Source organism: Xenopus tropicalis, chromosome 4 (assembly GCF_000004195.4).
Source record: "Xenopus tropicalis strain Nigerian chromosome 4, UCB_Xtro_10.0, whole genome shotgun sequence".
Lineage (NCBI taxonomy): Eukaryota > Metazoa > Chordata > Amphibia > Anura > Pipidae > Xenopus > Xenopus tropicalis.
In genome coordinates, this window is record NC_030680.2 from 18,613,057 (window position 1) to 18,638,946 (window position 25,890).

The 25,890-nt window shown below is 42.1% G+C and overlaps 1 protein-coding gene across 1 annotated transcript; it reads right to left on the minus strand.

The window, feature by feature from the left end:
* Positions 1–437: 437 nt before the first annotated feature.
* prrg4 (proline rich and Gla domain 4) lies at positions 438–20,878 on the minus strand. The gene is made up of 6 exons (XM_002938713.4): positions 20,596–20,878; positions 15,830–15,945; positions 14,635–14,798; positions 5,644–5,692; positions 4,225–4,351; positions 438–1,811 (listed from the first exon to the last, which is right to left on the minus strand). Exons 1-6 carry the CDS (start codon positions 20,610–20,612, stop codon positions 1,592–1,594), a joined length of 693 nt encoding a protein of 230 aa, XP_002938759.3. The 5' UTR covers positions 20,613–20,878; the 3' UTR covers positions 438–1,591.
* Between the last annotated feature and the right edge of the window lie 5,012 nt (positions 20,879–25,890).

Genomic DNA, 25,890 nt, shown 5'->3' on the forward strand with positions numbered 1-25,890 from the left:
TGTATTCATTGGGTGAAAGCTTCTGTGCAGAGACCTGCAGCACTTTTTTTTTTTACCTGCAGGGCAGGGTGCAAATTGATAAAAATCCGGGTGGATTGTGGCAGTTTGCACTTTGCCCCCTTCTCTGTAGGTAGTAATTGACCCCTTATGTCTGTAATTAGCCTCCCCAAACCCAATGTACTTGCCAACTGAGAAACACAGGATGAGCAACCTGTAAGCAAACTGCAGGGACACTGTCTCACAGATTTAAAAAGGGGGACCTGGGGCATATGGGAGCCCTATGGTTCAGTCGCCATATAGAGGACTTCCTGAGATACAGCAGGACACCACATTTGTGAGAATCAAGTCTGTACTCCGAGAAGTGATAAATCATTAATGTTCATCAGCTTCAATGATTTTTATCTTTTGCATTATTTATACTGATGACACTTGTAATGGCTACTGCAAAATGCCTTTATTTTGTAGAAAGCAATGTATCAAATATATATACGGCAACAACAGTGTTATGTAAATATTTTTAAAAAAAAAACTTTTCCATTTCATCCCATCCACCTCCCCCCCCCCACCCATTTTCTTCCCAAAATGTTTTCTATTTACACAAGTGCTGACGTAAAAATGAATTTAGTTTATATTACCAAGTGCACGACTTACAGTTGATTCCTGCATCTCGGTGTCGTGGTAGCGAGCCACAAGCTCAAAAATAACAAAACAAAAAACGATTTACATTAAAATACTTGTAACACATTTGTGTATTTTGGCTTGATTCCTAGAATAAAAATGATTACCCCCAACCATCTTGATATATATTTTAGGGGAACTCCGGCTTCAGAAACCTAAATTTGTTCCTTCAAAAGTATGAATAAATACCATTTTTATATGCTGAAATCTGGCTGCAAAGCAGTTCTTCTCTTTCATTTGAAATCCTGGCAGGGGAAGAGGGACTAAAACATTAATGTTACAAATTGTAACAACTTCCCCACAGATTACAGACAGCATACAGGAACTAAATAACCCACATTTACATCATTTGCAGGGAATTATGGGATCTGGATGATACAGGCTGAAAGGCAGGCTGAGGTCAGTCGACTGCTGGATCTGGAATGGCAGCAGCTCTTCCCATTCATTACAAGCAGTGCCTCAACAAAGGACTGTATGGAAGAAGGCAAATCAGGTATGGGAGTATGGTTTTCACTCATATAACATTAATGTGTTAGGCCAAAAATAAGTGCAAGCAGTGATCACGTGGCACAGTAGATACCCCAAAAACTATGCCATTTTAATACTATGTAAGATACTAGTCCATACCCCTGGTCCTTGGGCACAAAGTTCACTTCCATTATTACATAAAGTTCTCCTTATCCCATTCACATGTTCTTAATCAGGATATGGTATTCCTATAGTGTATGATGGTTCAACTGGAGACCCACTGGTCCAGATATGGTCCCACCATGGCATTATTTGTGTTCCCATCCCACTTGCGGCATCCATAAGCTTCTTGGTATGACACCATCATTGTAATATAATCCAACCCACTGTCAAGTGGTATAACAGATTATTAACCCACTGCTGGGAGTAAGATTGGACGGCACTGCTATAGTTGATACTTTTGATGAGCAGGGATTGATAAAGATTTTTTAAAGGACTTTTTGTGCGTCCCAGGGTAAGGAGGTGGGGGCTCATCGTTTCTTGCATCCAGTACAACTTCTTCGTATGGAGGGGGAGGCAGAGACGGGGCTGTAGGTTGCAGTGGGAGTTCCTCTGAGCTCCTGGAGCTGACTGATATGTTTCTGCCTTCAATGCTTCCCTCTTGGCTTAAAATAAAGAAAAAGAAAGTTCAAGTAACCGACAAATATGCATTCATCACAATTACCCCTATGTAGGTTTCTAGTATTGGCTGCAGAGGCAATGTCTGAAAAGTAGGTATTGAACCTACAAGCTCTGCAGCCATATTGTGTCTGATGGATCTTTTACCAGCAAGCCTATGTGTGCCAAGCGTGGCTACTAACATTTCCTCCATAGGATCTTATACTTATCTTATACTTTGACACCTAAATGTAGCTTTAGGCCTCAGGTGCTACAGCTACCCCCATGAATAGAGCTCTATCTGGATTTGGCATCTCTATTCAAGATGGGCAGGCAGGGGAAGGCACATAGGCTTTTGTGCCCCTTAGTGATTTTGTATGTCTGCCTGCCTGGCAAAAGCTCTAAGGAGTGCCAAAGTACACCTCATTTAAAAAGCAGTTTCATCAGAGTTGTTGCTGCGCTTTGCACCTTGTGCAAAAAAGTAATCCAGCTCAAGGTGCAGGTTACAGCTATGGTAGGTGCAAGACCAGGTGCCAGGGGCATATTTACCATATAGGCATTTGAGGGCCCGTGCCGAGGGTGGCATCTTTAGGGTGCGACCATCAGGTGCCTATAGGTTAAATAAAACATTTTCTACAAAAAAAAAAATGCTGGTGCCATATTCTTTCCTACTAAGCGAGGGGTGAAGGGTAGGAGTGCAGCTTGTGGGTCACATCATGCCATCACTTCTGGCAGTGCCATTATGCATCTGCCAATGGGCACACAGAGGTCCCATGCCTAGGGCAGCATAGGACCAATATGCAACTCTGTCCGCTGCGTGTCTGAATGATGTGCAAGTTAGGGGGCGAGGGGGTGCCTATGCGCCTTCCCCCACCTGCTTCCCATGAATACAGCGCTATGGGGCAAACACAGGTCTCTCTGCTCCATGTTGTGCCAGGACAGAACTCATCTGCCCCAATATTCCACCTGTATTTAGCCTCTCACAGGGTCGGCTATGGGTGAAGTGTAAGAATAATAATATTAACGCTTCTTTAATATTAAGTCTAGAATGTATTTCACTGAATCTATAAAACCGGAGGGTCTGCAGTGCCAGATATACTCATAGAGCATGTAGTTAATGCTCCAGGGCTTGTCAGCATGTCAGCTCAACTAAAGCCCCTGGCTGGGGGTGATGAATATGACGGAAGTTACCAGATATGACTGAGGTTGATTTGGGCTATGTAATTAAATAGGGATAATTGCATACTTAAAGTGCTGTGCCAGACAGGACATAATTATAAAGCTGTGAACAGTCTCATTATACCATGTGTACGAAAGCAGATCTTTTGCTGACAATATGAATGGGGATATTTATCAGTCTTAGAAATGAAACAGGAAACTCAATACACGGATGTAGTTCAGTTGTTAGATAAGGTTCTTGTGTATTTTCATAATAAACTGTAAAATATATACTAACCAGTGCATAATGATGTTGTCCCCTAATGGGTGCAAGTCTGCTGTGTCCATTGATGCAGCCTGCAGAGTAGGGTTACTACCTGTCCGGGTCAAAACTACCTGGCCGGTTTTCCCAATTTGGAAAACCAGGCAGGATTCTGTAAGATTGACAAAGCAGTTGGCCAATCGCCGCGTCATATCATCAGCTCCAGGGTTCCCCTGCGTCAATAGGCGCAATTGCATACAATTTAGAAGAAGAGGCAGGATGGATGGACTGGAACTGTGTGCAGCTACATGGAAGCATCTTTTAACACCTCTAATAACTGGTGGTAATACACACAATTTGCATCCATTTTACCATAACCACAGTTACAGCTGTGTAGTAAATCAAGTTTCCAGGGGAATGCAATGTTAAAGGGGAACTCTGGCTTCTGAACCAAAATTTGTTAAAGAGCCCCACAGAAATTACTGTAATCTGTATGAATAAATACCATTTTTATATGCTGAAATCCAGCTGCAAAACAGTTCTGCTCTTTCTGCATCATTTGAAATCCTGGCAGGGGAGGAGGGACTAAAAGATTGATGTTACAAATTGTAACAACTCATGCAGGAACTACATACCCCACAATGCATTGCACTGTGATGTTCCTTTCCTTATTGACATCACATATGCAGGGGATTGTGGGATTGGGAGGATGCAGGCTGAAGGCAGGCTGAGGACAGGCGACTACTGTTACATTTTATTTGAGTCACAAAGTAGTCAGCCAGATCAGCAGGGAAACAGGGGGCGGGGCTTAGGGAACTGTGCCAAACCATATTATTATATTAATCATAAAAAGGCTGCTTTTTAATTGATTTATATTGCAAAGTTGCTTGAAATTATGTTTTCTTTTCAAAAAGCGCAAGTTATTTTATAATATAATTTATAACACTTCAGTAACTCTAGCCCAAGATCTCTAGTAAAGTGTTCAATATTTTAATACTTACACAGTACGATGCCTTCGTGAACCACAGTAGACCATATACCAATAGTATGCGAGAAGACCCAGTATTACCAGTAACGTCCCACCAGAAATAATGCCAGTGAGTAAGCCGACAACATCAAGCTTTACAACTGCCACAGAAAGAGAAAGCCAAATGAGCAAATGCAAAATCGTACTATGTGCAGAAAGGTCCTAGACACATGAAGAGAACAGAAGAAAGTAATTGTATTGCATATGTCAGACAGGCAAATAGTAGCACAATAGGTGGAGGGCAAATTCCTTTTAATACCCCCCATTCACTTGTATGGAAATGACCTTTAAATGTGGGTGCACTTGCCTATCGTGCCGAGGATGGGCCCCAGATGTTGCAGACTTACTCATTTATGCCTCCTTTTGCACCTTAAGGGGACCCTGCCCCTAGCTCATAGTAAGGTCAAAGTAACGGAACTGGAATCGGAAAAGAAAAAAAGGAAAGAAGAAAAAAGAAATATTTGGGAAGAGTGCAAAAGAAGGCAGAAGAGGAGAGGTAGGTAGAAAAGAGAAAGGACACAATAATGTATATGTAGGTCCCCATAAACCATTCCATATAATACCCTAAGTGACAGCTGTAAATGTGCACCAACATATAGGTAACATGTGGCAGTGTATTTGGGTATTCCTGAGTATCAATAGAGTTGAGTACAATGCAGGTACGTGACAGTGATAGCTAAATGTGGGTCGTGGGTCATAATTTGGTCCAGTAGATAATTTTCCTTTGATGACATTACTTATGTGTTTTAGAGTGGACACTGGGTTGGATTGAGAGTAAATGTGTTGCAGATGGGTCACGTAGCAGTATGAGCAGGTAAAACAAAGGTTTCGGGTTCAGGCCAGGCCCAGACTGGCAATCTATAGATTCTGGCAAATGCCAGAGGGGCTGCTGTACAATGCTATGGACAGTCACTATTTATTGTATCTGTGGGGGCTGTTTGGGCCTTTGAGCAATTGAAAGGCCAGGGCCTGCCTTAAGTACAGACAAGAGCAGGTCTGATTAGACTGTTGCAGGTCCTGATTAGACCTTTATAAGGTACATTTAATTTATGCAAGGCAGGGTAAAAGTTCAAAGCGAAAAAATTTGGCGCAGTGCACCATGTTTTTTCACATTGCACACTTGCAACACTAAATTAGTAGCTGAAGGTGTCTGCTGCCAACAAAGCAGGGATGGGTGGCAGAATCAGTAGCCCTTTGCCTGACCTGTGGTTCCCATTGGTGCAAAGGATTTTACTGACAATGTTCATCTCGCTCTGGCAGACAAAGCCAATATAGGGGGCTATATTTAATGCATGCTATATGAATCCACAAAACTAGCCCCAGTTTTTATGTACCGTACCAACTCCTTTATGTCATGTTATCCAACTGTTTTGCCCAGCAAATTCACACTTACCTTCTTTGGAGATGGTCCCTTTACTGGTGTATTTTTGCCAAAATGCCATCTAAAGAAGAAAAGCCAATTTTAATCATTTGGAATTTGCCAAAACTCATTTTAGCAAACACTGAGGGGCTTATTTATTATAGTGTGTAAACCAATAATACCAGTGATGCTGCTCATAGCAGCCACTTTCAAGTTAGAAAACAAAAGCAAATATCTGATTGGTTGCAATGGGCAACATCACTGGTAATGTTGGCTTACACACTATAATAAATATTCCCCTTAATGTACAGATGTGTCTGCCAGCACATTAGTATGGTTTTATTATGGTAGAGGACATTAATAACTAGAAACGTGTTTACATATCGGGTAACAGTGTAATGCCAGGTTTGAGTCAACCAACATTTTTGCACGGTGAAAGGACTGTCTACTCATCCCTTTAATTACGGAAACATCTTTCTGCACAATCCTTTCTTTAATGGGTCTGTAATTTAAGGGATGAGATAGGAACCCCGCTGGGTGGCATTTCGGATGCTATGAGTAACTATTAGTTGACCATACAGTCAGTGTAGTGAAGCCAACACGCTACATTACTAGGCTGTCAGTGCCTATAAAGACTTTGTCTTACTATCTGCAGTTCTTTCCCTTTAATATTAATTGTTAAAGAATAGGTGTTACTAGAAGGGATAATTAACCATCTTTATATGTCTTTTAACCATTAGCCTTTAAATTGGCATACAGTAGAATATTGTGCACCCAGGTGGAGCTGTAGTAGCTTAGCACTGTAATAACTTTAGTTACTGATCAGATTGCCCTATGCACACGCTATATAAACAGGGAGAGCAATATATGGGCACTCCCTTCTATGTAGTAGGATATTGCTTCATTTTGACGTTTCCCTTCTTTTCAATTATTTTAGGAGCATCTCTGATCAGAGAGGATTGAGAGCTTAATCTGTTTTTTTGGTAAAGCTAAAAACATTTTGTTGATCAAAGCTGTAGAAATAAGGGGTCAAAGTGGTCCTCCTTGGTTCCTCCCCTACTATAGGGGATAAAGACCCAGCACAATCATAAGATCTACTTCCCCCTCCATTAGGGATGTTGTTTATTGGTGCAATATATATTGAGCCCTTCATCAGGTTGTGAACCCACAAAATACAAAAAGCAGTCAGAACTGAGGGCAAGGTTTGGGGTTTCTGGACCTCAATGGATGTCACCCCCCCACCAAAGGTAGTGGTTGATGGGGCCTTATTAACACTTACCTTTTCATAACCCCCCTGGGGAAGACCAAAGGATGGCTTAGGCTGACCATTTCAGAAAAATGACCCACAGAGTCTAATCTCTAAGGAGGCCCGGACTGGCAATCTGTGGGTTCTGGCAAATGCCAGAGGGGCTGCTGTAAGATGCCATAGACAGTCACTAGTTATTGGGCCTGGGGGTGGCTGTTTGGGCCTCTGTGTACTTGGAATGCCTGGGCCTATTTTGAATCCTAGTCTAGGCCTGTATCCAAAGGTGCCATACACGTTAAGATCCTCTTGCCTGGTGAGGTTGCCATGCGAGCAGATCTTCTCCCGATATCCCCCACCTACGGGTGGGCGATATCGGGTGAATTCAGGCTAATTCGGTCGTTTGGCCCTGGGGCCAAACAATCGAATTAGAACGCCGGTAAAAGGCACAATTGGTTCGGTGACCACATCAACGTGCTGATGCAGTCCCTGATCCGACTAGATTTTTTAACCTGCCCGATGTCAGTTGGGCAGGCCTCTCATTTGTGCCCCTACACGGGCCGATAAGCTGCCGAATCGGTCTAAGGGACCGATATCAGCAGCTACAGTCGGCCCGTGTATGGCCACCTTAAGCTGCTGACATAGGGTGAGGAGTGGGAATGCTAAAAGAGTAGATTATTAGACTATAATTATATGAATATACATATCCAAAAATTGCTGCTTTCAGCTGCTGTTTTGCAGTTCCGAACAGACTAATACAATGAGAGACCCCTACTGGTGTTAGCCTGAGCCAGGAGGCACCCCTGCCTGATCATAGTAAAAAGAGCTCTGTAACTGGGGAAGTATGGGGAGAAAAGTGAGTAGGTGGTTCTCAATTGGACAAATACAAATCAGCCACGCTTACATCATAAGTGTAGGTACCAGTCAAAACAGGGGCTTTCTGACACTATCTGGAAATATATCCCTGTAATTACTAACTAGAAAACATCTTGAATTTGGAAAATCTCATGTTTTTCCATTTTGTGAGGGGGTGGGGCACTTAAAGTATCAGTAACACCAAAAAATGTAAGTGTATCAAAGTAATTAATATATTATGTACTATTTCCTTGCACTGGTAATATAGTTTATATAAACAAAGTTGCTGTGTAGCCCTGGGGGAAGCTATTGAAAAAAAGATAATAGGGCACAGGTTACATAGCAGATAAGTTGCATAGATTCCCATTTTATTCTACAGAGAGATCTGTTATCTGCTATGTAACCTGTGCCTTTTCATTTTCTAGCTTGAATGCTTGGCCCCATGGTTACACAGCGGGGTATTTATATAAACTATAGTAGCGTTTCTGAAGCAAATACCCCAGCTGTACCAGTGCAGGAATGGCTGCCCCCATGGTTACACAGCAGGGTATTTATATAAACTATAGTAGCGTTTCTGAAGCACACAATTTTTACCAGTGTAGGGCAGCAGTACATTATATTTTAATTACTTTAGAACATTTTCATTTTTTGGTGTTCCTGTTGCTTTAAGTCTTTTAAGTCTGTAGCAGTTTATTACCCCCTACATCAGCCACATTGTCATCTTCCACGCATAGTACTGTCTGTATTAAGTTTTATGAGCGCTGAATTCCGTGCCAGGTTTGGTGGTTATTTCAAACAAGCTTAACCTGTTCCAATAAACATTACTGGTGTGTCAGCTCTCATTTCCCAAGCATTCAGGCAATCATGTTGCTATTGTGTGCATAAGCCAAAGTATGGCACTCGTGGCACCAGCGCTGAAAATGACTTGGCTACTGGAGCGGGATTAGGAAAGGGTTATTAGCAGTGCTTGGCTTGGGTTCTACCATTCCTTACAAGGGGATAGGAGCGGCCCACTTACTGATACAGCTTAATATTGCTGCAGAGCTTTCATTGACAGGGCAGACATTTGCTTTTATTGTCTAATTGCAGTAGACACATGAGAGCTAATTGATGATTGGTTAATGAGGGCCTGAGTCAGGAGAGAGGAATGCCTGGCAAGCGATTGGATGACTGAATGACAGTCAATCACAGAGTTAAATTTTTAATTCCTTCCTAGTCACATTTGTTTTTTAATTTCCACCTGTGTAGAAAGATAAGTGATGAAAAGTAACAATAAAATTGTAGCCTTGCAGAGTAATCATTTTTTGTTGTTGTTGCTGCTGGGGTGAGTGACCCCCCCTCCTCCCCCATGTAAAAGCTAGAATGAGGCAGGAGAGGAAGGCAAATAATTCTAAATATACAATGCTGGGTCATTAAAGCAAATTTGAATGTTGCATTAATGGGTTATTTACTTTGCTATGCTTTGGGCAAATTCAGGATGAAAATTGCCATTTTTTTTAATCACAATGCAGTAAGCTGCTGATGCTATGGGCATGGCTAGACATCTCTTAGAATTGGTTCCTGCAAGGCTGACCAATCTGCCTCCTCTGGAAGACCATTGCATTAATCCAGCATTGCTGTATGAGGCTATAATGTTATTGTTACTTTTTATTACTGACTGTATTTTCCTATGCAGGCCCTCTCCTGTTCAAATTGACATCTCTCATTTAAACCACTGCCTGGTTGCTAGGGCAAATAAGACCCTAACAACCAGTTGCTGAAATACCAAACTGGAGAGCTGCTAAACAAAATGCTAAATAACTGAAGACCATAAAACAATAAAACATGAAGGCCAACTGCAAACTGCCACAGAATAGCAATGTCTAAGGGAATCCCTTTCTAATCTCTGTTCTGCTGTGTTGCATACCATGCCTTGTAATTAAACTTCAAGCACCATCATTAATTGAGACCAAGGTTTCTCAACCAAAGCCAGATATAATGAATGTGCTCCAGATAGAACTGTGTGCAAGAGACCACTGAATTCATCTCTCTTTGGCTTTCCATCCTAGATCTAGACCTTGCGAGTCACTATTTGTTTACCAAGTTGGTACTATTTGACACCCAGGAGCTAGACCAGGGGTGTCAAACTCAATCACATAAGGGGGCCGAAAGCTAAAACACAGGCTAAGTCACAGGCCAAATTTTTTATTTTTTATTAATATACTTAGTAAGATACTAAGGGGTATATTTATCACAATGTGTATGTTGCTCATAGCAGCCAATAGATGCTTTGCTACTGTTGAAATCTGATTACTGATTGGATGCTTTGGGCAACATTACTGGTAATGCTTCACTCCACTTTTTACACAGCATGATAAATATACCCCTTAGTCTTAGTTACTATGTGAGGAAAATGGAAATTGATCAGGCTGGATGGTCAGACACAGTCACCAAGGGCCACATAAAACAGCCAGGTGGGCAGGATTTGGCCCCCGGGCCTTGTGTTTGACATATATGAGCTAGACAATGTAGCCAATGGCAAACCATTAAGCCTGCTCCCCTACACCTCAATCTCAATTCATAACCAGCATTGTTCCCCTTACTGCTCCAGAACGCTAGCCCCTGACCATCCTAAAGGATCCCTTATAGATCATTGTTAGCTGAGAGCAAAACCTAAGCCTGGGAGTATTTGTGCCGCCTATTGTTGTGTTCTCAGCCCATAAACACTGATTTCTTTTATTAGCAAAATGACAAGCTAATCCTCTGCAGATGCTGAAAGGGAGAATATTTCACGGCCTTGCATATTTCGGCATGTATGTTGTATCACTGCGCTAACGCTCAAACACATGGCTCCTATTAAACACACGGCATGGTAAGGTCTTGTGCTCAGATGTTTGTATGGATACATGTGGTTTCTGTTTAATATTTCATGCATTTTTTGTGCAGTGCGTTTTCTAACTTCATTCTTTAATAGTGCTAAAGTGAGTTGACTGAACTAAAATGCTTACATTGTAAGTAGATAAATAAAAGTTCTTTATATATATATATATATATACACTATATTGCCAAAAGTAACCAAACAGGAAGGCAAATTTTAGCTCCTTAAGGGCAGCGCTTCAGGGCATAGATTGGGGCATTATGTTTTCTGATAAAAATACAGAGCAGAAATGGTTGTCATTTAAAATGATATTAAATCATTACTGTTCTCAATTCATTCCATTAATAAGAAAAAGTAGAAGTGTTAAGAATCACCCCATGTGGCTTAACTCTGAGGTAAAGAAGTTAATAGGGAAAAAAAGGAAAGCTTTTAAGAAATATAAGTCAGAGGGGACAGTAGCTGCGTTTAATGAATATAAACACTATAACAAGTGTTGTAAAACAGCAATCCGGAAGGCAAAGATAGAAAATGAGGAGCGCATCGCGGCCGAGGCCAAGACTAACCCCAAAAAGTTTTTTAAGTATATTAATAGTAAAAAGATGCAGGTTGAGGGTGTGGCCCCATTGAGTTATAATAACAATATGGTTACAGCGGATACAGAAAAGGCAGATGTGCTTAACCAGTTCTTTTCTTCTGTGTATACAGTAGAGGAGCCAGTGGGCCAAGTCTCACCCAATAGCTTCACTGTTGCCTCAGCTCCAACTACACAGTGGTTGGCACAGGATATGGTGCTTAAAGGGTTACACACGATAAATGTAAACAAGGCACCTGGGCCAGATGGAATACACCCTCGGGTACTGAGAGAGCTAGGGGCAGAATTGCAGTGGCCCTTGTTTCTGATATTCTCAGACTCTCTTTCATCAGGTATGGTACCTAGTGATTGGAAGAAGGCGAATGTCACTCCCATATTTAAAAAGGGAATAAGATCTCAGCCTGGCAATTATAGGCCTGTAAGTTTGACATCCGTGGTGGGCAAGTTATTTGAAGGCTTGTTAAGGGATCACATTCAAAATTATGTAGTGGAGAATGGCATTATGAGCAGTAATCAGCATGGCTTTATGAAGGACAGGTCATGTCAGACCAATTTAATTGCTTTTTATGATGAGGTAAGTAAGAAGCTGGACAGTGGGGATGCAGTAGATATAATCTATTTGGATTTTGCCAAAGCATTTGATACCGTTCCCCACAAACGACTGCTTTCTAAGCTAAGGTCTATTGGTCTTAGTGAAGTCGTTTGCACATGGATAGAAAACTGGCTACAGGATCGGGTACAGAGGGTGGTTGTTAATGGCACATTCTCTACTTGGAGTAAGGTTCTCAGTGGGGTCCCTCAGGGTTCTGTACTGGGTCCACTTTTGTTTAATTTGTTCATAAATGACTTAGGGGAGGGTATTATGAGTAATGTATCAGTGTTTGCAGATGACACAAAACTCTGCAGACCAGTCAATTCTATCCAGGATGTGACATCCCTGCAGCAGGATCTTGACCAACTGGCAATCTGGGCAGCTAAGTGGCAGATGAGATTTAATGTGGATAAATGTAAGGTCATGCACCTGGGATGTAAAAATATGCAAGCCCCGTATAACCTTAATGGGACTGCACTAGGCAAATCCATAATGGAGAAGGATCTTGGAGTCCTTGTAGATAATAAACTTGGCTGTAGCAAGCAATGCCAGGCAGCAGCTGCAAGGGCAAACAAGGTTCTGAGCTGTATTAAAAGGGGTATAGATTCACGGGAGGAGGGGGTTATTCTTCCCCTTTACAGAGCACTGGTAAGGCCCCATCTAGAATATGCTGTTCAGTTTTGGTCTCCAGTGCTCAAACGGGACATTATTGAGCTAGAGAGGGTCCAGAGAAGGGCAACTAAGCTGGTAAAGGGTATGGAAAGTCTCGGTTATGAAGAAAGACTGGCCAAGTTGGGTCTGTTTACACTGGAGAAGAGGCGCTTAAGAGGTGACATGATAACTATGTATAAATATATAAGGGGATCATATAATAACCTCTCTAATGTTTTATTTACCAGTAGGTCCTTCCAACGGACACGAGGGCACCCACTCCGTTTAGAAGAAGGGAGGTTCCATTTAAATATTCGGAAAGGATTTTTTACAGTGAGAGCTGTGAAGTTCTGGAATTCCCTCCCCGAATCAGTCGTACTGGCTGATACATTATATAGCTTTAAGAAGGGGCTGGATGGATTCTTAGCAAGTGAGGGAATACACGGTTATGGGAGATAGCTCTTAGTACAAGTTGATACAGGGACTGGTCCGATTGCCATCTTGGAGTCAGGAAGGAATTTTTTCCCCTCTGAGGCAAATTAGAGAGGCTTCAGATGGGGTTTTTTGCCTTCCTCTGGATCAACTTGTAGTTAGGCAGGTTAGGTATAGGCATTATGGTTGAACTTGATGGACGTATGTCTTTTTTCAACCCAACTTACTATGTTACTATGTTACTATGTTACCTGCCTATCTACCATTCTATTCCCAAACCAATGATATTAATATCCAGTTGGTCCTCTACTCTTCTGGAAAGGATTTCCGCTAGGTGTTGGGGATTGCTTCAATTCAGCCATAAGACCATTACTGAGGTTTGACACTGTAGGTGGGTATTAGCCCTGGCTTGCATATCCATTCCAGTGCACCTCATAGATGTTCACTTGGGTTGAAGTAAGGTCTTTATGCAGACCCCTTTGCTGCTATCACAGCCTCTACTCTTCTGGAAAGGCTTTCCACCAGATGATGGACCATTGTTGGCATTTGCTTCAATTCAGCCATAAAAGCATTACTGAGGTTGGACACTGATGTTGGGTATCAGGCCTGGCTTGCATATCCATTCCAATGTATCTCATAGATCAGTGATCCCCAACCAGTGGGTCAGGGGCAACATGTTGCTCACCAACCCCTTGGATGTTGCTCTCAGTGCCCCCAAACCAGGTAGTTATTTTTGAATTCCTGACTTGATGGCAAGTTTTGGTTGAGTAAAACAGGATTTATAGCCAATCACAGCCCTTATTTGGCTCCTCCATGAACTTTTATGGTGCTTGTGTTGCTCTCCAAGTCTTTATACATTTGACTGAGGCTCACAAGTAAGAAAGGTTGGGGATCCCTGCTATAGATGTACACTTGGGTTGAGGTAAAGGCATTGTGCAGACCCCTTTGCTGCCAGATGATGGACCATTGTTGGGATTTGCTGTATGCCCCTAAAATTTGCAATAAAGGCATTTTAATTGAAAATACAAGAGGTGCTGTTACAGATTGTTTGTACCTGGATTTGCTTCCATTCAGCCATAAGTGCATCAATGAGGTTAGACACTGATGTTGGGTATCAGGCCTGGCTTGCATATCTATTCCAATGTATCTCATAGATGTTCTGTTGGGTTGAGGTGAGGGCTTTGTGCAGGCTAGACAACATCTTCTACTCCCACCTTCTTCCAGCCCATTCCGTATGGACCTTGCTTTGTGCATGGGGCTTTCCCTAAACAATTGCTGCAAAGTAGATGTTGTCAAGAATGTCGATGTATGATGTAGCCTTAAGGTGTGCTTTCAATGGAAGCAGGGGCCCTTGTCATATCATAGGAACGCATCTCCACTACTCCAATAGCATGACTTTTATGCCACACCAGCAGACACTTACCCATCAAAACACACACTTGCTACAAATTGTTCTTGTGCTGACATTGCTTTTGGAGACAGTTCAGAACTCATCAGTGTTCTACCTGAGGTCATTTCACTTTAGACACTTTAAAGTGTCTGGATACTTTTGGCTGAATATTTACATGTGGGAACTACCATACTGCTCAAGGCAAATGTAAATTAAAAGCTAACTGTGAGTCAAATAGTGCCCTGTTCACCCTGTTCTGCAAACATGCACAAGCTGGGTGAACTTTTGGGTGTTTTTTCAATACATTCTTCTGAATCTGAACAGGAAATGCATTGGTAAACAGCTGACATGGACCCATATCTATAGTATGTATGCATCTAAGATTCTATTACTGGCATAAGTTAGACATTACCACTGCATCTGGATCCTCAAAGATTTCCCGTGCCTCTTCATAGTTGCAGACTTCCTCGTAACATTCCCTCTCCAGATTGCCAGGGACAAACATTTCAAAATCGAACTGGTTGTAGAGTAAACGTCGCCCAATAAATTGGCTGGCATCTTCCTTGTTAGTGAACACTGAAAACAGAACCACAAGATCACTAGGCTGACCATGCAGAACCACAAGATCACTATGGCTGATCACGCAGAACCATGAGATCACTATTGCTGATCACACAGAACCACTAAATCACTCTGGCTGATCATGCAGAGCCACACGATCAGTGTGGCTTATCATGCAGAGCTACAAAATTACTATGGCTGATCATGCAGAGCCATAAGATCACTATGGCTGATCATGCACAGCCATAAGATCACTATGGCTGATCATGCAGAGCCATAAGATCACTATGGCTGATCATGCAGAGCCATAAGATCACTATGGCTGATCATGCAGAGCCATAAGATCACTATGGCTGATCATATAGAACCACAGGATCACTATGGCTGATTATGCAGAGCCACAGATCACTATTGCTGATCATGCAGAGCCATAAGATCACTATGGCTTATCATGCAGATCCACAGGATCACTATGGCTGATCATATAGAACCACAGGATCACTATGGCTGATTATGAAGAGCCACAGGATCACTATTGCTGATCATGCAGAGCCACAATATCGCTATGGCTGATCATACAGTTACCTCTTCTTCAAGGACTTCTAATGACTCCTTTGCACTAGTAATGCTGGCTCATTTAGGAACAGTGTACAAGCTGCCAGAGCACAATATTTCCCAGTGCCAGGCCATGTTCCTACCATGCCTGAAAGTTGCAGTCCCCAAAAGTAACTCCAGTGCTCTCTATACCACATGTATGAATGTTTGTGTGCATTGGCACCACATCTGTCTACCATGAAATGAAGGTTCCAACAAAATGCCTGTTTTGGACATTAAAAGGTTTATAGGACAGCAGACCCATTGCTTTGGGCTTCTGTTTCATTGATGTCCTTAAATCCTTGTTGCTTAAATTGAGGTTTATGTCTGGAGGTTGACTCCAGAGTCCCTAGGACTAGGGCATAAAACTTAGATTGTAAGCTCAGGAACTCACTATGCCTGAAAACCTGTCTCAAAGAGTGAGTATAATTAGCACCAACAAATAATAATACCTTTCTCTTCACCCACATGAATGGATTCTTCAGCTTTCATTGCGCAGTGAGGAAACCCATATACCACGACAGTTAATTGGCAGACCAACACCAGATTCACTACAGACGTTTGGTACCTAAAGCAGATTAATAGAAGAGTGTTAGAGGGGATGCAAATGCTGTTTTTCAATTATGTCTTACCTAAATAATGCTTAACTAGGATTCCCAGAAATGTCCAACACATTGCTGAAGGCTGTAATCCAATAAAATAAGGACTGGACCCTTAAAGCTATACTGCTCAGTAAAACCATGAGACCCAGCTCTCCAGGGCTTATGGCACAAGGAAGCAAAGAGGACTTCCCATGAAAATCCTGCTTGCTCTGTGATTGCTTGTGTCATTGTTATTGGATGATATTTAGGCAGTGCTGTCTGTTTACTGCACTGAGCTCTAGAACGACAAGGAATCATCTTGGAGCCCATTGCAATGTTCCGAGAGCAGCTTTGGACCCCACCTCTCCATGGAACCATGTCCTGTCAGTAGCGTACATTGTGAAAATGCACTTTCTCCCTGATGCCTTCTTGTCATTCTCATCCTTCACTAATCAAGTTTTCCTGGTGATGACAACATTTTTGCTTAAACTGTATTTTCTGCCCCAAACTTTTGAATAGGCTGGTATAGACCTGTATACATCCCAACAAAGTAAGTCATGCCCTGGACTGCCCAGCTACATCCCCAATTTGTCCCTAACCCTGATCCTTTTTCAAGTCAGCTATTGGGGACTGTCCTGTGAAATATGGCACCATTAGGTAATATCAGATGGCCCTCGGAATTCTCTCTGGAGCACCCATTTGCAACTGTAATTGAGTCTGGGAAGCCTATTTTAGGAGGAGGTTTTAAGGCAAGGTTTATGCCTCTCTTCAAAGTCCTGGCACTTTAAAGAAAGTGACTCATGAATGCATTCTGGCTGAGAATATGCAACCGCAGTGTCATACATCATCCAACATGTAATCCACATAGTGAAAAAATGTACTGCTTGCCTCCAGGGAGTTAATGTAGCAATATCACTCATACGCTGTATAATTTTATCATTCACCATTCACGCCTAGCCCAAATGCATTATGGGAAGGACAGGGACTATGAAGCAATTCCTGAGACAATGAGATTGAACCAGCTAATGATCTAAAGCGAGCTCTAGTGAATAGAGACTGACTAGTCATGTGGTTGAGAAAGGACCATCAAATCCCAGAGACTCATACAATCATCTCACCCTAAAACTAAGGGAATGTGTAATGTATTAGTTCATAAAGAGTGGGAGAGATTACATAGTAAAGTATCTGGCTTGTGTACAGATGATGATGTCGACAAATACATTATACAAGAGGCTTAAATATACAATTATATAAAGCGTCTGTCACTCCCTATACAATGATGTTTTTTCCAGCATTTTTTCAAATGGGGTCCCTGTGTATAAAGGTCACATGTGTATAAAGGATAAATAGTTCCGTTGGGTCTTATAGAATTGCATGCAAGATTCTGGTCTCAGTTTGTGTAATATTGCTCTACAAAAACCAGACCTATGGTACAGAAGTACCTTTATAACACCACAAGCAGCTACTGATTAACTAACCCTTGCTAGGGACCAACCTTTTGTTACAGGAAGGTGGGCACTCCTTTGATAACAAGTGAGTTAACAAAGGAACAAGGGAGCTTCAACCTCATGCCCTTCACATATCATATACCCACCATAATATGCTTCTTTCTATATACCCTTGGTAGTCTGGGATGATCAATTTGTTGCGAGACATCAACCTCCTGGAGCTGATTACCACAAGGCTTTTGATAATGGCCCAGTTATACCCCAGCCAATCCCCATATACAGCCTTTTTACTCTCCTTTTGCTGCTAAAAGCCAACAAGTAAATCTAGAAGACTTATATGAGAGAGTTTTCAACAGAAAGTTCCAAAATTGTGAGAGAGTCGGCATGTCTTCTATATAAGCCAGGAACAGCCTTCACTTACTTCTCCTCTTTCAATTTTTAGGGTAACATTAAGCAACTTCAAACATTCACCCACTGTCATTATTTACAGCTGTCCCATTTTTTAGTGGGGCAGTCTTTAACAGCAGACCTTGGAAGGGCCTGTTTTTTATTAGAGATAGAGGGCAGGTTTGGGGTCATTTTTTAGGTGATGAGACTGGATGAATGCAAAGCAGAGCAGCCAGTGTAGAGGGAGCTACTCATTTTCTAATCAGGAATGTTGGCTTCACTTTAAGCTACAATCTAACAGACCATTAAAGGGGACATAAACCTTCTGTACCAGCTTCCATCATTCTTCAGCATATTGTCCTCCAGAGCCATCAGCCCAATTGATGCAAGAGGATTGTCCAATAAGAATCCTGCCTGCCCTGTTCCTGGTTTCATTTGTTCCCCGGAAGTCTCCAGAAACCATAACAGCACTATATCCACCCTTCTGGAGTTTCATTGCAGTAATATTAGCAAAAAAAATTGCACAATTGTCTCAATATGTTATACAAGAAGAACCTAACTGGTATAGGGGGTAATCATTTGCCTTATAACTCCGTACCAAAAAAGGCAGTTGTAGTACAAGTCACTTCTGGAGCCAAGACTTTATTGAATTGTGTTCTAACTTGCAAGGCACCAAGCCACTTCAAATAATGATGTCTATAGAAAGCCAGCAGTTCTGGAAAAAAGACCAGGGTCAGCAACGCTTTGTGACCTCCGGAAAATAACCCTGGCAGTCAGGCTCTCATCTTGGTCTTTCAGTGGATGCAAAGAAGGTGATGAACGGGGCTGTCTGTGGCCCAAAGGTTGAGAAATGCTTAGCATGCCTCCCTAAAACTCTCTTATTTGAACTCCCTAGTAAATGTATAGGATCTGTTACCTGGAAACCCTTTATTGAGAAACCTCCAGGATGGCCAACTCCCATAGACTTCATTTTAAGCAAATAAATGTATTTTTAAACATGATTTCCTTTTTCTCTGTAATAATAAAACCATACTTTGTACTTAATCCTAATTTAGATGTAATTAAACTTTATTGGAAGCAAAACAATGCTATTGTGTAAAGGCTAAAAACAACGTTGGGGAAGGCTGTTTCTGTAGAACTGTGCTGAGCAAAGTGACATACCTATGCTGGCATAGTTTAATGTTCTCTTGGTACAAGCTATAAGAAAAAATTGGGGGCCGTTCTTGCTGTTGTAGATGCATTGAATGCTGTGCAACCACCTTGACCACTGGCTTATTAGCAGTGTGATTCAAAATAGGCCCTAGTACACAGAGGCCTCAACAAGGCCAATAAATAGTGACTGTCTGTGGCATCTTACAGCAGCCACTCTGGCATTTACCAGAATTCACAGATTGCCAGTCAGTAACCTATGGTGCCTGGCTGCCTCCTTGCCCAGGAAGGTAGTCCACCGTGGGGGGGGGGGGGATAAAGGACCTGAAACTAGGGGTAGGCAAAAGAAGAGGTAAGTGCCTAGCGCCCCCTCACTGTTGCACCCTAGGCATGTGCCTCCTTTACCTTCCCCTAGTTCCGGCCCTGTTGCCAGTCCAGGCCTGGTTGTTACTCTATTCATCTGGCAAGAAGGTTGATTTCTGTTTGGAGGTCCCTTAGATTGGCTACTCACTCGTGTCCCCCTTCCATCCCTCCTCAAATCCCGCTCCCCCCAGCTACTACGGCTACTAATAAAAAGACAGTTCCTGCACTGGAGACTGGGTTGACAGGACATCTTAAAGCTGAATGCTGTATCCTTCCAGCCAGCAACTTTATAATGCTATTTGATTGTTGGGGGTCACTGACCCTGGCAACCAAAAAAAGAAATGGACTGCAAGGCTTGAAATTTATTGTTATTCATTATTGCTTGCTATTAGTGATGAGCGAATCTGTTCCGTTTCGCTTCGCTGAAAAATTTGCAAATCTTTCAAAAGATCAGCGAAACTACGGCGAAAATGTTGTGCGACAAAAAAAATTGTCACCCGCGACTATTCTGTTGTTGCCCGCGGCTATTCTTTTGTCACCCGCGGCTATTCTTTTGTCACCCGCGGCTATTCTTTTGTCACCCGCGGCTATTATTTTGTCACGCAGCTATTATTTTGTCGCCCGTGGCTAATATTTTGTTGCACGGCTATTCTTTTGACACCCGCGACTATTCCTTTTTTGACGCCAGTGACAATTTTTGGACGTGCGACAAATTTTTCCGCAGCGAATTTTTTCATCCGTTTCGTGAAACAATCCGCCATTGGCGAAACGTGGAAATTTGCCACGAATCCATGCCTGGCAAAACATTTCGCCTATCACTACTTACTATTCCTTTTCCATTCTAACTTACAAGCTGCTGCCTGGTTGCTAGGATAATTAAGCAGCGGCAACAACATTGCAATTCCAAACCTGATTGCTATACAACAACAAAAAAAATGTAAATAATTCTAAAAAAAAACCCCACAACAATTATATAATAAAGACCAGTTGCAAATATTCTGTCTACATCATAGAATGGTTTGATTTTTAAGGTGAACTATCCCTTTAACTGCTGGAAGTTGCTCAATCCCTACACCCACATAAATACCACCATGTTTGCGAGCATGATCTGTTTCATCTTTTCTATGGAGGAATCATAAATAACTCTCTGTACTTACCTCCTCACTATAACCCACTGCCCAGAGACAAAAAAGGTCCCCACCCCTCTTAAAGCTGTGGGTGTAATCAGATTTCAGACTCCCATACCACAAGTATTAGAAACTAATTGTTAAAATATAAGTTATGACTTACCTTAAACCAGGAGCCATGAGGTTCCCTCGGGAAGATTCATTGATGATCGTCTCGCTGATCCTTCACAAATCTCACTGATCCTTCACAAACCTTGGAATCAGATCACCAGAAACTGACGAGGCAGAGACCAAAGTCCAGTGGGCAGCAATAACTGCCTGTACTTATTGTATCCCAGTCTTTTAATATAACTTACCTCCAAGTGTTAAACTGTCAGTCTGGAAGTCGCTGTCAGAAACTCTGAAAGAAAAACCATGTCCCTCCCCACAGGCAAGTAGGAAGAAACACCTTCCTGAATGGGGTTGGGCAATGCCAGTGACGTAGCCAGATACCTGCTATATCTCCCAGCAGAATGCCTAATTGTTTTAAAGTAAAACTGACCTTAAAAAGGGCAACTCCACCCACAAACTGTGTTTTTTTTTTTTTTTGCGCAGTTTCAATATGTACTGACTTGTGAAACAATGTAGCAGAAGCTGCTAATTAACGCAACAGGGATGGAGGTATCATTAGTAGTTTTTTATCTCACACTTTACACAATTTATATTCTCTAAGGAAACACTGTCTCAGTGGCCAAATCACCCCACAAATTGAAGTGTAAGCTCTTTGAGAGAAACTTCTCTCAGACATGGCTTTGTTCTGCTCAGCAACAGGAGATATGCTTGCTTTCCAAAATCCCTAAATCTCACAAATGCTGCTGATGTTATGAATTGTAACATCAATGTTTTAGTCCCACAGCTTACAGACAGCATGCAGGAACTACATAACCCACAATGCATTGCACTGTGATGTTCCTTTCTTTACTGACATCACAGATGCACGCAAATTACCCCTGCAGGAGCCCCATCCCTCCCCCCAACCGTGCATAAGTAGACTTGAGCGGGATGAAGGCCAGCTGGGATCAGGTCTGGGCCGGCGGGGCCCACCGGGGGTTTTTTTCAGTGTTCTGCCAGCCCAGTCTGACCCTGGGCGGAACAAGAGGTGACTACAAATTTACCTGCAAATGCATTGCCAGTAAAGTTGTAATTCTGGCCTGGCCTTGGCTAGTATTTTAGCAGCCAGTTGGCAACCCTAGGAGCCCAAGATGGCACCATTGCATTAATATTTTTCTCAATAGGTAATTAAACTGGTAGATTTGTGGAAGTTAAAGAGTGCGGTTTAGTTGGGGGTAAGAAGGCTCCCCAGAAATGTTACCTTTTGTGTGAGGCTTTCTATCCCCTTTATTAGTATTTACATTTTTATCATAGTAAATTGACTTTTTGAGAAATTGGACACAAGCAATTGAAAAAAAGGAACAAGTGGGAATGTGGGGTTCACTGTGGTAGTTGTGATGAACTAACTGGTAATGCTTAAACAACCCATTTGTAAGGGCTCCAACTTGGGGTGACTATGTACAGTTACATGCAGGAAGAGATAAAACCATAGAGAGCGAGCAACATTTAGAACTGCAGCTCCCCCTTGTGTTAAACATCAGGCAAAGAGATTCAGAAATTCTCAGTGACATTAGGGGGAGCCTCAGATGACAGACCATGAACATAAAGAGAAGGGATCTGGGTACATCTTAAAGGAGACATATTCTATAAAAATTAAGAATGTACCAGAGAATTATACTCCTCTAGATACAGAAGGAATGTGCTTAAAAAAGTTGTATTTCAGACTGATTTATTGAGAAATTCCACCAAAACCCCACTAGCCCCGCCGATCAGTTCCACTTCCTGCTGGCTGAATTCTCTGGATGAGCTGGGGAGCCGGCGGCTCTCAGTACACTGCACTGTAGGATAGGAACCAATCAGCAGCTAGGCTGACCTGATTGGGAACTGAAGCCTGTCTTTGCTTGTGGGAGTGCAGGGCTGTGATTGGCTCTCCCCTTCCTACTGTGCTTCTGGCAGGGACCATTAGGACACGCCCACTCTCCATTTCAAACTCAGACAGAGAAGTGATAGGATCTATAGGGAGCTCCAATAAAGGGGCCATTTTTTTTACAGATAGGATTAATTTTTAGTACAAAGTTAAACCAGCACCGTATATTATTCATAATTGCCTACAAAATGAGGGTTTTCCCATTTATCCAATATGTCTTCTTTAACCACCTGCTCTGCCCAGCCCTACCCCTGCTGTGCTTTGGACGGATATCTGAGGGCTTCAGACAGACCCGGACTGGCAATCTGTAATCTCTGGCAAATGCCATAGGGGCTGCTGGAAGATGCTGTAAGTCACTATTTAGTGGGCTGCTGGCGGGCTGTTTGGGCCTCTTACTTAAAATACTAAGGTCTATTTTGAGGTCTGGATGATTCTATGAATTGCAATGGAGGTCATAAGTTAGGTTTCAGATCCAAATAACTGACTAGTGGGTGACTGGAAGAGGGGCTTAAATCAGGATGACTCCCAAAAAATATGAGTTTACATGTCTGCCAATACTTAATAATGTTAATGTGCCATTTCTTAACTGAGTGGGCAACCTACTGGCCCATGTACCAAGCCAAGGTAATAACTGATATCTGATCAAGGCTTGAACAGATATAAACTGGCAAAGCAGTGAGACCACTGAGCAAATACTTCAAACTCCCAAATACACAGTATCATGAATCTTGTCATCACAACAAGAACCACCTGGAGCCTTATGGGTCACCTGCAATTGCTATTGCCCATGTACAGCTCCTCATATGCTTTAACTTACTAGGATTCTGGGAGTTTTAGTACAGCAAGAACAGGCATAAGTTAAAAGAAAATAAACATTGGAATTAATCTTTATGCACACTCTTATGTCCAAAAAGCGTGAGGGTGACTGATACTGACCTCTCGGGGATCACGGAAGGGAGCCAGCTACTCACTGTGGGGGGTCAGTTCCTCTGCTTGCTAATTCTTCATATACCCAATATCATGTGAGACTGGAATAAAACATAAACTGGGACTCAGTCATGAGAAGAAGCATAAGTGAAACCTAATTTATAATAAAACAATGTTGACTTTAGGCACATCATAGGATGCTTTACCAGAAGTGGTCACTAGATGTCCCTGTGTAGCAGTTTCCAGATATGGCACGTGGGATAACTTGGTAAAATCCTACATAGTTATGTTGAAAAAAAGACAATAGTTCATCAAGTTCAACTCTTTCTAGTGATCACAAACACATAGAGCCATACCGAATTAACTATACACTCACATACATAACTATATATCCCAACATCAATACTAACAGTAGATTTTAGTATCACAATAGCCTTGGATACTGTGCTTGTTCAAGAACTCATCCAAGCCCCTCTTAATAGCATTAACAGAACCTACAGTACGGTCAGGCTACATCAGCCTTTATGAGTCTCTTTTTGTAAGCCACACACACATACACATATACACATACATATATATATATATATATATACAGGAGCAGTGGCCAACTCCCACCCACAGTCAGATGATCCCAGTGGAGCCAATAAAAGGGCAACCATTTGTGGCTTTGGACCTTGAAAGTAAGTAAGTTGCAGGTAAGGGTGAAGACACACAGAGCTAGTAGTAGCAGCTACTTGTCAGGGCTACTAAAATAGACAATGCTGATCATTTACTGATAATAGTGTCTACGTGTGTTTTAGCAGAGGCAATTCTCAGTATTGTCTATGGCAGGGTATTTTCTGGAGTTTAGTAGCTGTGAAAAAGTAGCTGCTACTAGTAGCTCCGTGTGTCTTTACCCTAAGGGCAGGGGTACACGGGGAGATTAGTCGCCCAGCAACAAATCTTCGTTGTTGCTGACGACTAATCTCCCCGCAATGCCATACGCTTCGCTGCGATGCCCCTCAGTCACCCCTCAAGGCGACTTGGGGCGACTGCGGGACATCTCAGAGACGCATATGCCATCCCATCGGCTATTTACATTCTAGCCGGTGGGATGGCATTGCGGGGAGATTAGTCCGCGCCCTAAAACTTAGTCCCTTTGTTAAATGTATATTGAAGCAGTAGAATTCTTAGGACCGTGACACACGGGGAGATTAGTCACGCTGCAACAAATCTCTGTTGTCGCGGGACTTGCGGGTGACTAATCTCCCCGCAATGCCATCTCACCGCCTAGAATTTAAATCGCCGGTGGGATGCATGGGCGTCCGCAGAAAATTTTCCAAGGGGGGGCAAGTAAGCTAGCATCATCCTGCAACAGATAAATATATATATATTTTTTTTTTTTTGCAGGATGATACTAGGGGAGGCTAAATATGGCCCATACACAGACTGACCTACAGCTAATGTGACACTTAGTGGATTCACTGCTGACGTAAAAAGTTAACCTCCCAACTACCTCTTGCCGTTCCCACTGACTCCCAGGGATACTGTACAAAAGTGCGGGTGGGGGTGCTTTTTTTTTTTACCCTAAAATGTTTAGTATTAGTAGTAAAAGTATTCATACGCGCACTTCTGTTAGGGGATCTGCAAACATTTGTGTTTGGGATCAGTTAGCTTAACCCTTTTACTGCCAGCCATTTTGGTCAAAGCGGAACTTGTATTGCCAGACAGTTTTTGAACATTTTGCACTGTTTCACTTTAGGGGCCTTTCCTCGGGGGGACTTTTAGTTTACCAAGGAAAACAATATATCGTTTTTTTCAGAACAACCTAAGCTTTCAAAATATGGTAGAATTTTTGTGTAATTCCAATTCTGTAACAAGATATAGGCTTCTAAATGTCTAAAAATGCAAAAAAAATCAAATTTTCCATAATATAATCACACATACTAGAAACAAAAATTATTTTATGCACGAATATACAACTGATTTGGAAAGTCCCATGTCTCCTGAACGTGCCAATACCAAATATATATAGTTTTATGGAGATTTCTCACTTGTATAGGTCAAAAACTCCCAGCAGTACACTACCAAATTCCCAAAGCACTGCTCCAAAAAAACTGCATACTTTGGATTTCAAGGCCAAAATTCCACTAACAGAAGGTTTATCCCAGAAAATTGTACATTTTTGGAAAGAACAGATTCTGGGGAATACAGAATAGGCACAACTGTCTGTCTACTCCAAACTATCAAGTCGCAATGCTTTCCTAAAGTTATTGGTTTTTTATCAAAATTTGTGATTTTTTTTAAAAATCGCTTCAAAGCTTCTAGTCTATAGTATCTTATCTCCTACAGGTCATAAAGTAACCAAATAAAACACCCTAAATATGAATGCCTGGGGTCCACTGAACAGTTTGATGCCCAATATGTATAGGTTTACCAAAGTATGTGGCATGTAGGGGCCCCAATGTGAACATACCCCATATGAACTGTCATTTCTGTCATTTCAGCTTCTGCAAAATCAACACATTTACATCA